Source organism: Bombus impatiens, unplaced genomic scaffold (assembly GCF_000188095.3).
Source record: "Bombus impatiens unplaced genomic scaffold, BIMP_2.2 scf_2880, whole genome shotgun sequence".
Taxonomy (NCBI): domain Eukaryota; kingdom Metazoa; phylum Arthropoda; class Insecta; order Hymenoptera; family Apidae; genus Bombus; species Bombus impatiens.
In genome coordinates this window covers 122,622-137,385 of record NT_179299.1, presented here as the reverse complement: position 1 = coordinate 137,385, position 14,764 = coordinate 122,622, and the positions used below count along the sequence as shown (strand labels likewise).

Here is a 14,764-nt window from a genome sequence, read left to right as displayed (position 1 = left end):
ATCTACGGTGACCGTCTCTTCTGAAACAATCGTTCAAAGTACCGGACACTATCTCCGCTTTGATCGAAGCCGTTTGATCTCATTTTAAACGCGGATAGAAAAGTTAATTCTTTCCTGCTTCTATGGAAATGAAGTATTAATGACTAAAATGGAATATTTTGAGGAAATAGTCTGCTTTAAGCGCGAGGAATGACATGAAATTTGAAATATAGATAGTACATTCGTATTTCATTGTAAAAGCGCAATTTATACGGCGAGGCAATCGACCCTTTCAGGACCGAATTTTTTTAAGACCGTGAGAAACATTCTTTTTTATTAATTTCTACTAACAGAACCCCATTTTCTCTGATATTTTTATAACGAAAATAGAATGCACTAAAATCAGGACCAATTTTACAAGACAAGTTTATTTATCGTTTAATTACCTAATGTCTTCATAAATTACAAAATCCACCATAAAAGGGTTAATATTCTCGAAATTTTTGAAAGGGTAGTGAAAATACTTGAATGATATATGGTAATGAAAATAGCTAAAAATGTTTTTAAAAAATTTCCGCAAGACAAATGGGGCTATTTAAGTGGTGTGGAATTGATAATCAACGTATTGCATTTCCTTCATATTTAATAAAATTACACCCCTGTGAAAGATAGAAAAAGTAATTTGTTATATCGTTTCTCTGTGGTCTTTTCTTGCTTGTGGTACGATGTATTAATTAAGTGAAATGTAAAGAATGGTCCAGGAAATATTGCAACAGTGATTCCTTTATAGACGCGTGAACGCGCGGAATTCGCATGGCGCAACGAAACGTGCGTGTATGGGAGTGAAATTAAAATGCCCCGTTTCCATCTACGAAATAAAAGATACAACGGTACGAATTTACGAGGGCGAACGTTCTCCGGTTGTCAGTTTGAAATAAACTGGATGCTATCTCGTTTTCCCGGCACAAAACTCTCGCGCTTCAAATAATAAAACGTCTCGTTACATTCCCGCGATTCTTTCTTTCTTTCGGACACGCGATCGGTACTTTCAAAATCATTTGCGCTATTTCGTACGTCGGATGTAGGGCAATTTTCTGTTGTAGCGAACTTTTCATAGAAAATTAACTCGCCAACAAGTGGGCTTGTTTAAAAGCAACAATTGTAAATCCAGTCATTAGACTCTTCAAGCTTTTCCGACTCTACAGCTATCGTTTCGAGCTGAAACTCATAATGATGTATGTCAAGATTTAGAGAATTTCGATTTAGTCACGTATTTCGATCCTCCAAAGTATCATCCCCTTAGATTCACAATCAAGTAAATTATAACTTTATTTTCTGCCACGATATGTTTTTGTGACTTTGAAAAATATAATAAATTTTTTAGAATGATAAATGCAGAATGCTACTTTACGAATAACAGCAATGAATTGATTTGCACTACGACTTTCAAATTCTCCATATAACAGTAGCTTCGGTTGAGGTGATATTTCATCGATGAGGACTACCCTGATTTTTTCGTCGGCTGGAAATACAAAAGTAGACACTTTTTCCGAAATAATACCGCGGCTAGAGGCAGGGGAAGCAGAACCTCGGTCTAGGATAGATCGGAAAGGACGTCGGAAATGGGAGCTCGTCGAGAAAAATTGCGCGAAGGCTTTACGAACCGCTTTTGTGCTCTTACTTCTACTTCGAATGACTTCCGTATCCGAGCACGCTCTGCTTCCGCGAAGCTCCGCCGGCGATAGAAAAATTGCCAGCGGAAAGAAAATGTAGTTGCAGAAGCATGGAAAACAAAGCAAACCACCGGTGAAAGCGAAGAGAAGAAGAAGAAGGGATTGAGCCTCGTAGCGGTCGATTTACCGCGTCTCGTCTGTTCTATATTTATAATTATGTCAGAGGGCGGCCGGAGTCCCAGAAATAGGTATCTGCTCTCTCCATGTTTTTCCACAAATAAGAATCTTTTCTTTTTTGTTGTATCGTCCCTGACATTCTTCTTTACTTTACTTACCGCAGACATCCCTTAATGGGATCAATCGTCGACTCGTGATTTAATTCCGTTCTGGTTTGAATTGATCAAATAATAAAAAGATAAACAGAAATAGGAAATCAACTAAAACAACTTATCCTCTGTGATGTTCAAGTATTTGGATTAGTAAAATTTCAATTGTGCTGTATACAAGTTAGGAAACAGAGATCTCAAATTATTCATTTTAACTATTTCAATTTCGCGTTCGGTGCAGAGGACGATCTTTCCAAGATCATTACTTACTTCGTAAAAGGATTAATTTTCCGTAAATCTACCAGCAATAAGAAATCCTATTTACGTCTCTTTCAGAAATTTGCAGCCATCGTTTGATCTCGCGGCAAATTAACTTCTCGTCCAAACTTCATGCGCGTTTGAAGATCGTAACAGCGTAAGAGCCTCGGAGCAATCGTTCCTCCTATAATTCGCAGCTCCATTAACACGGTTCGGTTTGCGTCATAAATGCAGCCATTTGCTTAAAATATTCGTTTATGAATTAATTTATGTCGCTGCAAACGAGAACAGTTTTCATTTCTATAGAATCTGTTTCTCCTAACATTGTCATGTTACAATGCTGTGTCCATAGTAATAAAGTCCACTATTCTGTTACACTACTGGGTTTACAAATAAATCGCAAACCATTTTCGTTTCCAGTATGGGCACTTTCGTTTCGTCAGAGAAGAAAATATACTGTTACGTCAAATACGAACGATATAGCACGATGGGAAATGGAAATTTTAAACAGCGAAACCAACTGATGTAATCGTATCTAAGACTGAGCGCATTTTTGAGAGACGATTTATATTTTGGGCTGCAGAAATTGCGAATCAAATGATATTGTTAATTTATAGCGACCATAATAATTGAAATTAGAATATTTGATTTTAAAGAGTGCAGTTTCGTTTTATATTTTACATTTTAATCGCGCTCAAGTATATTAGCAAAATATACAATAATATAAATATATCTTAAATTCACAGTCAGTTATCCATAGATTGGCACCACTGATTGGATCATTACTCATACCGGACGCGAAATTTTTACTAAATATATGTGTGCAATAAATATCTTGCAATTTTTATATGCGCTCGTTCCATATTTTACCAATATAATTATGATAGTCGTGTACCATTACAATACACGATGAAACTTCAGTGTTTCATATAAGACATACAATGTGGACGTAAAAGTTTTCTATCGTGAGCCAACGTGTAACGCAAACAATTCACGATTTTCTCCATCGCGAGGGTGTGGCCATAACAACAAAGCTAGGTATGAATTTCGTTAGACGTTAGTAAAAAGGAAATCTAAGCCGAGAAGAAAGAGATGGTCGATTTATGGTACCGATCGATATATTACGAGCGGCAGCACTGTGAACGAAACACAGGCAGAAATCGATGGCCCGCAGCGACCTCATCGATCAGGATGCAATTATCCAGGATCTATCTTGGTAGGAGGTCCTGATTCCGGCCTTCTTCCGACTGGGACCGTGACGTGGCCTGTTCTAACGAGGCTTTGTTACACGACTCGTGCGTCTCGTGTTCCCTCGAGAAAGTAGCTTCTCGTGTTTTCGTCGTCTGCTCGCGAGTAACTCGAGTCGGACAGCGTTAGGCGAGGAAAGCGAGAAATCACGATTTACAGGATGAAAACAGTTGCTCCACGGCAACCGAGATTCTAATCTCTGACAGGTGACAGAGGATCCTATACAGCCTTCTTGGTCACGCTTTCTTTCCTTTTCGCGAGACGAAAAAATTATCTCGGCGCTCGAAAAGGAAACGAAGACGTTTTTTCTGACTTCTCGGCACTTTCGTGTAAATCGCTTTGCTATGTGCTTTTCTCTGTCGATCGATTCGACGACTTTCTAGTCTGAGTGTTTATACGCTAAAAAATGTGGGATTATTAGGTGTTCAATTCACTGCTGGTGCGACTGTTGCGTCTTGCCAAAAATGACTTAGAAAAATGACACTTCTGATGAAAAACATGTTGTAACTTTCATTTACACAACTTTTGTTATACGGATTTGTCTGCGATTTATTTTAAACGTGCATGGCGCAATGATCGAAAAAGTTTCAGCACAACGTGACAAAGTCCAAACCGCTTCTCTTCTTGTTACCAGATTATCATGGTTGAGGCAGCAGCAATTGAAACTTGCCGCGAGAAGGGATGAAAGGAACCCGGGCAAACTTTGGCGTCAGGAAACTGGGAATCGTGTGATCGGCGAGCTGAGAAGCTTACAGAGAGGTAGATTGAGGCACGACGGGTACGCTAGCGATTCTGCGGTGCTCGATGACGATGACGATACGTGGGTTGTCCATTCTACTTCCGGACAGGTGAGAAATAAGACCAATTTTCTATCCTACGTTTTGTTTTCCATAACTTTGTCATATCATATTATTTTTAACACTAGAATTATTAATAACTACAATCTAACTTGTATTAAATACAGACGAAACCGCAATCCTATATCGCATTCGTTTTCCCACAAAACGTGGAAATGGGTCATTTTACTCACTTTGGTATTTGTTAATTACATTACTGTTCTCTGGGCTATCATAATCTCTTTTATGATTTTATGTTATATCGTAATTTATTTTGACAACCATATCTCATTTCTAGTACAACCTACTTTTGTAATCCAATATTTATCTTCCGTGCACTTTTATTACAACACAGTCAATTTTTACAATTACTTACGATCTCTGTATCACGATCTTCTATTGATAATTCACAATTTTAGACGCAATCAAGGCCGGCGCCTTATACATCCGCGCCAGCAAGTCCTCTGCTTCCGCAACGATCCAGCAGCCGGAAGTACAATGGTACGATCGGAACCGGTACCCTAGGAAGACCACGAGCAGAGAGCGTGAACGAGCGTCCATTCATGTCCGTGAAACGCGCTTACGAATATCGCAAATACGGCGACAGTCAGGTAAACGAGGAAGTATATGTACACGTAATAATCAGAGAAAGATAGGAAGAAAGTAGCAGCTTGCTGTTACGTAGATTACGACATAACGTAGGCTGGAATCGATCGTGGTTAACGAACGCGTCAAGATGTCCAGAAGCATAAAATGTTTGATCGTCGTATAAAGCAACGAAAATCACGCAGGACGATTACGCGATAAATATTTATTAAGTCGTCGGTGCGGTTGGAGAAAACAACGTAGTATTAGCCGAGCCAGTTACTCGAAGCGCTCGACTACTTAAAATAATTATCGGTAATAAGGATAATAAATCGAAAACGGCGGCACGGTCGATCCTAGCTTTACGCGAATGAAACGGCGGCAGCACGAACGCTACAATTTAGTCCTTCATAGATTGCGACTGTAAAAGCAGCTCGCACTGTGGTGCTCTGTTTTATGGTTATATCCCACAGTTAGATCCTAAACAGCAAGAAACAGCCCACCTTACACTCGTAGACATGGTAAAAACGATCGCATCCTTTAGAACCGCGAGTTACAGTTTAACCCTTTCTTGTGCCGATTTTTTGGCTCGGTTATTATACAATTATTGTGCAAGGCGTTGCTCGATGATCGGTACGATTGGAAACGAGGATAATTCTACGCGATAAAGCCACTAAAAGATACCTGTGGAATTTCTTGCTTAGAATTTCTCCATAACTTTATTCGCCATACAATATATACCTATCATGAACCTATAATTACCTTGGATATTTATTATGACTGGCGAACCGGTTATAGAAAATTCATCATCGTTCTAACTTCATCTCCATATTCATGATTCTGAATCTTAAAAGATAGCCGTGTAATTACAAATTAATACGATTAACGTGTGCTAATAAAAGATCACGATGATCCGATGGCTAATAAGAAATCAGCGCGTGTAAACATAGAGCGTGGCAGGAAAGGATTAAAACGGCCAGCTCCCTCTAGCATGAAGCGCTTGGCTTGCTTTTCAGAGCCCTCCAACATCCCCTCGCTCAGGCTTAGCAAGCACGCAACCCTTAGGATTAGCAATGCAGCAACAAGCAACGTTCATTAATACGGACAAGCCTCAGCCACCACGACCAGAGTCTCGTAGCGATAGTTTTGCTCGCGCTGACGCTCTGTTGCGCGAGCACCGACAGCAACAGCAGCAACTGGCCGCCAGCAACGTTCACACGGACCAGAAACAATCGGCAAGTCCGGATTTCGTCTCGACTCTGACTCGAAATTCTCGGCCAGAGTCGCGAAATCAAATCGTGACTTGTCAAAGTATCAGCAGAACCACGGTGACCAGCAACGACAGGACCACCGACCACGTGGACGCAGGATTGTTGACCATGGTCGATCAGCAATCGAACACACCGAACAATCCAGACCCTCTCGTGAGCCTCATTCAATCACTGGCTGAAATTTCGCCCATTCGCTCACCTCAATCGATGACTAACAAGTCAGACATGAACGATCATCACACGAGCATCAGCGCAGCAACCACGACAACTGCGAGGAGCAACATTGTTAACCTTGCCAGCACTAATTGCTCCCCTAACCAGTCGCCCAAAGCATGGCAGATTTGCACCCAGGTTTGTCCAGCCTCCTCCCGCAGGAATCCTCACGTACCTCAACTTGCATTCTAATGTTTTTCATTTTTATGTGACTGCATGGAAGGATGGAGAGAAATATTCTGTGTGTGTTTTTTTTTTTTTGTTGTTGTTGTTTTATGGTTGTTTATTTTTTTGATAGATGTAGACTTAACTCTATTGCAGCTACGAATGAGATGTTTAACTCGTGTTTTTATTGAAACGTGAAATGTGATAATATCTAAGTAACAAGTTGACTACTACATCAAAATTGCGTGGTCTTGCATTATGACTAAACTTTAATAAGGAATAACTGATGTAAAGAAGAGATGGCTGAGAATATATGTAAAAATATATTATTTCCACTTGAGCGAAACCGTTCAAATGGGAAATTGCTAATATAACTCCATTGTCTCTCATTGGTACGCTTAACTAAAGATTAAAGGGATAAAAATATTAAAAATAGAAAAGATATTCTGAAGCTTTAACTGTATAATATTACGTCGTATCTCCAAATGCAAAGGGGTTAAGACTAAAAATGTCTTAGATTTCTCTCGAATCATTCTATTTGCATATTTCACCACAAATTTTAGATTGATTGTATACATATACATTTCAAATTGCTTCATACGCCTCATAGATTGATTAGATGTGCGCAGCATCTCTTCAACGTATTTTTAATAATACATCGTATGGAACACACGTGAAAATTTGATGAAAACTTGCAGTCGCACAATGACTCTGCTTCATCGTGGACCGAGAGGAGCGTCAGTCCCGGAAGTACGGTGGTCAACAGCGCGTCGAGACCGCAGACTCCGGCGTTTCCGGTACATCCTCGAACCCCGTACGTGAACAATTCCTCGCCTACGGTTACGTTCGCGGCTGATCGCTCCTATAGCACGAACACGAGTTACAACGTGAACAACAACAACAATAACGTGCACAACGTGGAGTCAACCGGGAACAATAATAACAACATCGGGAATTATGGCAGCGAACGAACGATCTACATCGAAGAACGAAGAGAAGTCTCGAAGGAGACGGGACTTCCACCCAAGAGTCCGACAACACAGAGGTGGGCAACTATTTTGTTATTTTTCTATTATTATTAACTTGTTTCATTCTCTGATTAGCGAAAATAGTATTGGAGCTTCGGGAGGCTCGATTTATTTATTCTACGAATAATATAAAATCAAGTTCAAAAGTCGAATAATTTGCTTTCATTATTTATTGTGTTCGAATTTTTACATAATTAATTTGACATAAATGATTATAATAATAGTAATTTACATGAGGATAACGAAGATAATGATTTGAAGGGTAAGAAAATTAGTTCGCACTCGTAATGACTAAAGTTCCAGTTTTGTTTTAGTGGAACAGAGTGATTTTCTTTCTTTCCTATTTTTTATTTTCTAATGAATGCTGAAGCAAAATTGTTTTGATGGGATTATCTTCCATCGAACATTGCTGATGGAAGCAATGATTATGACGCAGAACGATATTCGTGATTCTAGACGCTTGAGTTTCCCGGCAAGCGGGCCACTTAAACAAACGCATAACAAACGATGGCCGCTCACTAACCAATCGGCGTCGTTCGACTATAGGTAATATATTATTTGAGAGCACTGGAACACGTGGCAAATGACGAACTCGCGCTTCTCAACGATAGAAATGCGTTGACTTCGCAAATATGTCGTGAATGTTTAATGTCGTGCCATTAACCGTTTGTATCAGTACACTTCCACTGCAATCGCATCGTATATGACCATCAAAAAAATTATGTCAAAATATCATCTGATCGACGATATACATTTACGACTTGAACATTTTAATCCTTTCACAGTGTAATTCGAAATAAATATAAACAAAAGATAATAATTTATACGTATATGTAGTAAATAGTAAAATATATTATTGCTGTGTTTCTAAGAGATAATTTAGATTTATCGTCTGATAATTGCATAGGAAGGTAGTGGAACGTTACTTGCAATTACTAATTAATTCCTCATTAATTTGTTATCTTCTGATTTGTACATCTTTACACTAAAATTCGTATACTGTTACTATCAACCAACCAGTGTGTCCGAATATTTATAATTGGCAAAGTATATATTTTTTGTAAGTATCTGATACTAAAAATTCAAAAAATTACGTTGCCAAAGTAATAATTATTTTCTAAATCACTTATTCTGAATTCTTTATCATTTTCGTACACTCTTAAAGGGTTAAAGTGCCTGTAATACATGAAACTTTCGTGTTTCATTTTGGAGCGATGCGGTTGTATGGGGTTTTGCAGATCTCAGCATCGTGATGAAAAACGAAGAGCTAAGAACACGCATTGTTCGTCGTGTGTGAGTGTGTATATTGCACCTGTCGGACTAACAAAAGCTCGAGCTTCTTGCATCGTGAACCACCTTGAAAGCATTTTGTCATGCAACGAATGTCCAAATATGTCAGCACAGTAAGAAACGAAAAAGAAAAAATATGTCAAAGAAAACTCACGTAATAATTCATTGACAGGCTTCTTATTAATAATAAGAAACGAAGAAAGAGGACATTCGATATCACTAATTAACATGTACAATAATATATGCACTATCATTTTACTCAATGACAAGAATTTTTGCTGACAACTGTACGTGTATATAGACGTGCGTGAATCGTTAGGATAAAAAAGAATCGTAAGTTACGAGACGTATTCGTGCAATCGTATTTCTTTCTCGCTCTTTTTCTGTCTCTTCGCCTGTGTTTCCTTTATCGATATTCCTTCTTCCTGGCCCTCGATCTTTTCCTCGTTCTTGTATGTACCACATTTCCGATGTTTTCTCACAGCGTACACCATCTTGCACGAATCACCTGACAACACACATCTGTACACTGTACACACACAGAGATCACGGAATACACGCGTCTGCCTGCACGCGGAAAACGATCCTGCTCGAAATGCACTTTATAACGATGCTTGTGATTGCTTCCTTGTAGCAAGGACCGATCTGTTTCTCCGATAAACGAGCCAACGATGCAACAACAATCGCAAGCTGTCTCGCGCAGCCCTGGTACTCCGACTCACATTGAATTTGCCCAAAGTCCGAAGGTACGTATAGCCAAATACACTTTACGAATTATTTCTCAATCAATTATTATCTGTATCGATTTAATCGATCGTTTATCATGTTTCTAATTGCATTTTTATTTATTGTACGAGTATTCATTTTCATTGTATTGAAGCTACTGTAGTTTCTGAGACGATGGTATTATGATTGGGTTTTAGAGTGCCACATCGTACACATCCATAAACAGTGGTGGCCAGTCATCTCCTCAGATCCAGTATTACGGTTCAAGACGATCCAGTGTACATTCGAACACCGAGCCGCAAGAAGTGGCCGATGTCAACGTAAAATTTGTGCGCGACACCAGCAGGATCTGGTACAAGCCCAACATATCTCGAGAGCAAGGTACTTATTTCACTCAAATTTCCTTCTAGAATTCTATCTATCTCGAATAATCTGCAAACGAATTTAATTTCCTAATCAGGCTTTCATCAAATAATAAATTAACCATAGACAAACGGCGTAGAAGCGATATTTTTACTAAACTACTGATTTTTATGCATTTACAGGAATTTTATTTGTGAGGATTTTTATTCATTTTTTGAGAAACATTTTAATTGTGAAAATCTGAATCCGAAAGACAAGTCTGAACGACGTAAACACGAATCTGTATTGATATTTTTCAGCAATCTCAATGCTAAAGGATGCAGCGCCAGGAACATTCGTCGTTCGAGATAGCAATTCCTTCCCAGGAGCCTTTGGACTCGCTCTGAAGGTAGCAACTCCGCCTCCAAGTGCACCAAGCAGTCCCAAAGACCCGTCTAGCGAGTTAGTCAGGCACTTTTTGATCGAGCCTACATCCAGAGGTGTTAGATTAAAGGGATGTGCCAACGAGCCAGTCTTCAGCTCGTTATCAGCGTTGGTTTATCAACACAGTTTGATGGCGATGGCTCTACCTTGCCAGCTGTTGCTCCCAGAACCGGAAGCTGCAGCCAGAGCTCTCGATTCACCTGGCACGAATAGCACACAGCAACTGCTTGCACAGGGTGCAGGTAATTCATTAAGGAAACGTAATAGTCGACTAATGTGAAATCTTCAACACATGAGAAATATTAATCAAAGAATATTAATCATTCGAATTCAATAATTTCAAAAATACGAATATTCTTTTATTAACTATTTATAAAACTCAAACATATACAGAATCAAAGTTCTTTGCCTCGGGAGATTCTTGCAATTTCAAAGTTTTTCGATGAAAACCTATGACGCATATGTGTGCATCATTATATGTATATAAAAAGAGATACGCATGACGCATATATTGCGTTACTAGATAGATGTTAATTTAATTTCTCAATTGCATTATGATTTATGATTTGTAATTTCTGTTTAGCCTGTAATGTTTTATACCTTTTCACCATGGACACGGAATCACTGACGGGTCCTCAGGCCATCAAAAAGGCAGTCACGACAATGTTCGAGCAGAAGCCACTGCCTACAGCGACTATCGTTCATTTCAAAGTTTCAACGCAGGGAATAACTTTGACGGATAACGCGCGAAAGCTTTTCTTTCGTAGGCATTATCCCACGAATAATATCAGCTACTGCGGCTTAGACACGGAGGAACGCACTTGGGACTTCGCCAGCGAGGAAACTGGCCGCTCAGTCAGTGCCCAGTACGTTCTTTATGTTCATTCTTTTCACATTCCAATTTCTCTTAAATTTACCACTAGTTTTACTTTACCACGAAGATACCTAAAATTGTTTCCTTCGATTCGAAATTATTTAAAATTCAGATTAAAATTTAGTCTATAATAGCAACTTTGTAATTTAATGTTAGATTTGAAACTTTAGCTGTATTATTTTTAGAATTGGCATTTAATCAAAGGTTACAAATCAGTTGTTTAACATCTCTTTCGAAATTCAAGCTGAATTAGTTGTAAACATGGAATTCAATCGAAAGTAGGAACGTAATCAAAGATTACTCTTAAAATTCAAATCGACCAATTTTTCTCATAAGTCCGATTTATTATTGTATGTCTAATTCTCTTTTTCCAGTCGATGCTTCGGATTCGTCGCTAGAAAACCGGCGCACAAATCGGACAACCAATGCCACGTGTTCGCGGAGCTAGAACCAGAACAACCAGCCACAGCCATAGTGAATTTCGTGAACAAGGTCATGATGGGCAACTCCATAGCCAAGGCCAACATCGTATAAATTGTTTTATTCGTCGCACACGTCCTCCAGAATGCTTGAATAACGGTTTCATCTTCGAAACGCGGACAGAAAGTCGACGAAGACAAGATAGAAGCGATTCATCATGAAGAATGAATACGGATCGAACATTATTTACGAAGAATAATAGCAAGACCGTGCTATTCGAATGACGTTAGTTGACTATCGTAATAGGTCTTCATGCATTTCGTGAAGTAGAATCGAGTCAGTAGAGCATGAACGTTCTAAGCAAAAATACAGTAGAAGTTAACGATAGAGATTGAATCGTTATTGTTCTAAATGAAGAAGTATCCAAGTGAAATGGTAAACTCGGTTCCATCCTCGTGTCAGTGATCACGCTATTCAGAAGAGAATGTTATTAACGACGATCGTTATTGCTGGTTATTATATTAGAGAATAGTAAAGTAATATAAACTATATCGGAGCAAAGTACGATGGCGCGATTGCAACTTCTCGTTGTGTTACATTCTAGAAAAGAAACACGAAGATTTAACTTAAGAATAATTGTAACGATTATTCGTCTATGATTAACCGTTTTGTACCAGTTTTTTACGTCTATAATCGAGAATCGTTCCTGCATTAATTAACGTAAACCATCATCAAGAGCAACGCATGCTACACAGAATTTTCGTTTTCTATTAATCGTATTCGTTGTGAAGGGACGAAGTTACAGGATAACGACGTTATACTTTGCTTCCAGCGCGAAACTATTACACGAACGATATGCAAGCGAACGTACCGATAGCTGGTAGGTATAGTTGATTACGAGTAATCGAGCGTGCTCTATGCGCGAATCTCGAAGATCGTCGCGCATTCGAAGCGCAGACTCGCGAGTACGTGTCTCGATCGTAAAAAATATCACACGCAGAAATAGTTACACGTATATATGTACACTGTTACGAAAAAATGCAAGAAAACTCAAGAAAATAGTTGAATATCTATATACGTTATTAATCACGTTATACTTGGGACTCTCGAGTAATGTTTATCGAAGAAAATGTTACGTCGTTGCGGAGCCGTGCCTGTGTATCGTAGCCCGCGATGTTCCAAAAGAAAGCAGCGGTTTAACGTTACGAATAAAACGTTCTATAAATAACTGTAAATAAGTCGAACAGAAAATATGAACAGGTATCGAGAAGAGAATCGATGCTTGTTCGTCGGATGAAGAGATGAGAAGTTAAGGGATAAAGTAATGGGGCGAACGGAAGAAAAAGGAGAGATCGATCCTCCAACAGCGTCAACGTGACGGAACAAAAATATAAACGATACTCGATGAGGAGTAGCGTATCGAAACGAAACATCACATTTTGTTTAATGACTCCCCGTAGGTTCTTGCCATTTATTCGTCCTCGCGAGCGACGTCCTTCGTTCGTGAAAGAAGAATTCGAGAATCGACGAAGGAAGATCCAATTGGCGGGGACGACGATAAGCAGTCAATTATTACGAAAGAAATGTTATATGTAATTACGACAATACCGTGCCACGAGGGGATTTACGATAAAAAAGAGGGAAAAAAAGAAACTGTTTATCGTATCCTCGACGTCGCGATAATTTTCTTTCTTTTCTCTTCGTCTACTTTTTACACTGTTTTAATGCAATCGAGAAGATCGGTCGGACTCTTATTAAGCTTCCTCTGCTTTATCCAGATGACTCTTCCAGTTATCGAACCAATGATATTGGAGAAGAAATGGAGAGTGAGGAGTTTTTGTCAGAAACTGTGTGCTAGTCAAAATTCGATGTGTATACTCGAACGTACAGAGAATTCGATATATAGATCTCGATCTGTAAAAGACGAGAATAATACAAACCATCCGATCTTTCTTCTCGATCCTCCTCTCTATTTTAATTCTTCGTAGTCGTTGTTCGTGGCCGCGTTTCTGGCCGCGAGCCACGATCGTTGTCTCGTCTTTATATGTTTCAATTTTCGTACACGTGGAAAGCTAACTAACCGAGTAACATTAATTTAACACCAGTCATTATTATAATAATTATTAATTATTATTACTTATTTACGCTCTATTATTACGTAGGTTCACGCAATAATTGTATTGCTGCATACCAGAACGGTATGCTGTTATAGTTGTAACGATAATAAACCATATTCGCAGCGTACTATCAAATAATCCATTTTTATCCTATTTTCAGGAATACGTTTAAAAGAGTATCCAAGAAGAAAAGGAATAAATTTTGCCTAATCTACTTTTCTCCCTGCTCCTGAGAAAAATCTGCTCGTAATTTTCTTGTTTGAATAATAGCATCTAGAGCTGTCATACTTCTGTACTCGAAAAGTAGGATAGATCTGATGGATAGAAATCTGTATATTATCGATTAAATATCAAACTACTTTCTTTGATTCAAGAATGTGCAACTTACAAGTCGCCCACTATTACGCGAAGTATCGCTCAGAATGAGAGGAAAAGTTTGCAAAAAACTAAATCGACTTTCCTTGCTTTTTCATATTTTACATTTGCCTTTATCGGAATGGAATTCGGTGAAGAGGTAGCTACGGTAATAGAAAATTGCCTCTCGATTACCGTTAGCAGATTAGAATGGAATGAGACGCGCTGCAAAGAAAAATGATGGAACGTTTCCCTCCAATGAACCGGATTCCTCTTGCGTGCAATAAATTTTTTTCATAGACACAGTATAACATAATTATGAGGCTACAAACGTTGTCCTTTTTCTTCTGTATAATCTTTAACCTGTTTAAAATTGCACGCTTTCGAGTTGGAAATTTGCAAATTCCTAAAACAAAAGCAAGAAGACCTTCGCATTTAACTTCATCAGTATCATCCATCATCTCTGCAACACAATAGATTAAAATAGCATTTTCAAGATTGGAAAATATTTGGTATCACATAAACTTGTACGAAATATCTAAATGTTGAATTGAGAATCTTCCTAATTAAATAATTAGTGACAATAACTAATAACAAAATACTGCAGAGTCTCCT

At 38.7% G+C, this 14,764-nt stretch overlaps 1 protein-coding gene across 16 annotated transcripts in view; it reads left to right on the top strand.

Annotated features, from left to right (window-relative positions):
- Nucleotides 1-13,922, top strand: part of LOC100746638 (tensin-1) — a 184,111-nt gene extending 170,189 nt beyond the window's left edge. For 12 of the 16 annotated variants that reach the window (XM_012393399.3, XM_012393403.3, XM_024372079.2 and 9 more), the window contains 10 exons: nucleotides 4,119-4,332; nucleotides 4,740-4,931; nucleotides 5,922-6,527; nucleotides 7,253-7,599; nucleotides 8,039-8,128; nucleotides 9,507-9,618; nucleotides 9,796-9,979; nucleotides 10,261-10,626; nucleotides 10,968-11,250; nucleotides 11,633-13,922. In XM_012393399.3, the coding sequence (XP_012248822.1) occupies nucleotides 4,119-4,332; nucleotides 4,740-4,931; nucleotides 5,922-6,527; nucleotides 7,253-7,599; nucleotides 8,039-8,128; nucleotides 9,507-9,618; nucleotides 9,796-9,979; nucleotides 10,261-10,626; nucleotides 10,968-11,250; nucleotides 11,633-11,792 (2,554 nt within the window). In that variant the 3' untranslated portion in view covers nucleotides 11,793-13,922. The remainder of the gene's footprint in view (nucleotides 1-4,118; nucleotides 4,333-4,739; nucleotides 4,932-5,921; nucleotides 6,528-7,252; nucleotides 7,600-8,038; nucleotides 8,129-9,506; nucleotides 9,619-9,795; nucleotides 9,980-10,260; nucleotides 10,627-10,967; nucleotides 11,251-11,632) is intronic. The other 4 variants (XM_024372078.2, XM_012393405.2, XM_024372080.2 and 1 more) reach the window with 3 other exon arrangements.
- The last annotated feature ends 842 nt before the right edge of the window (nucleotides 13,923-14,764 follow it).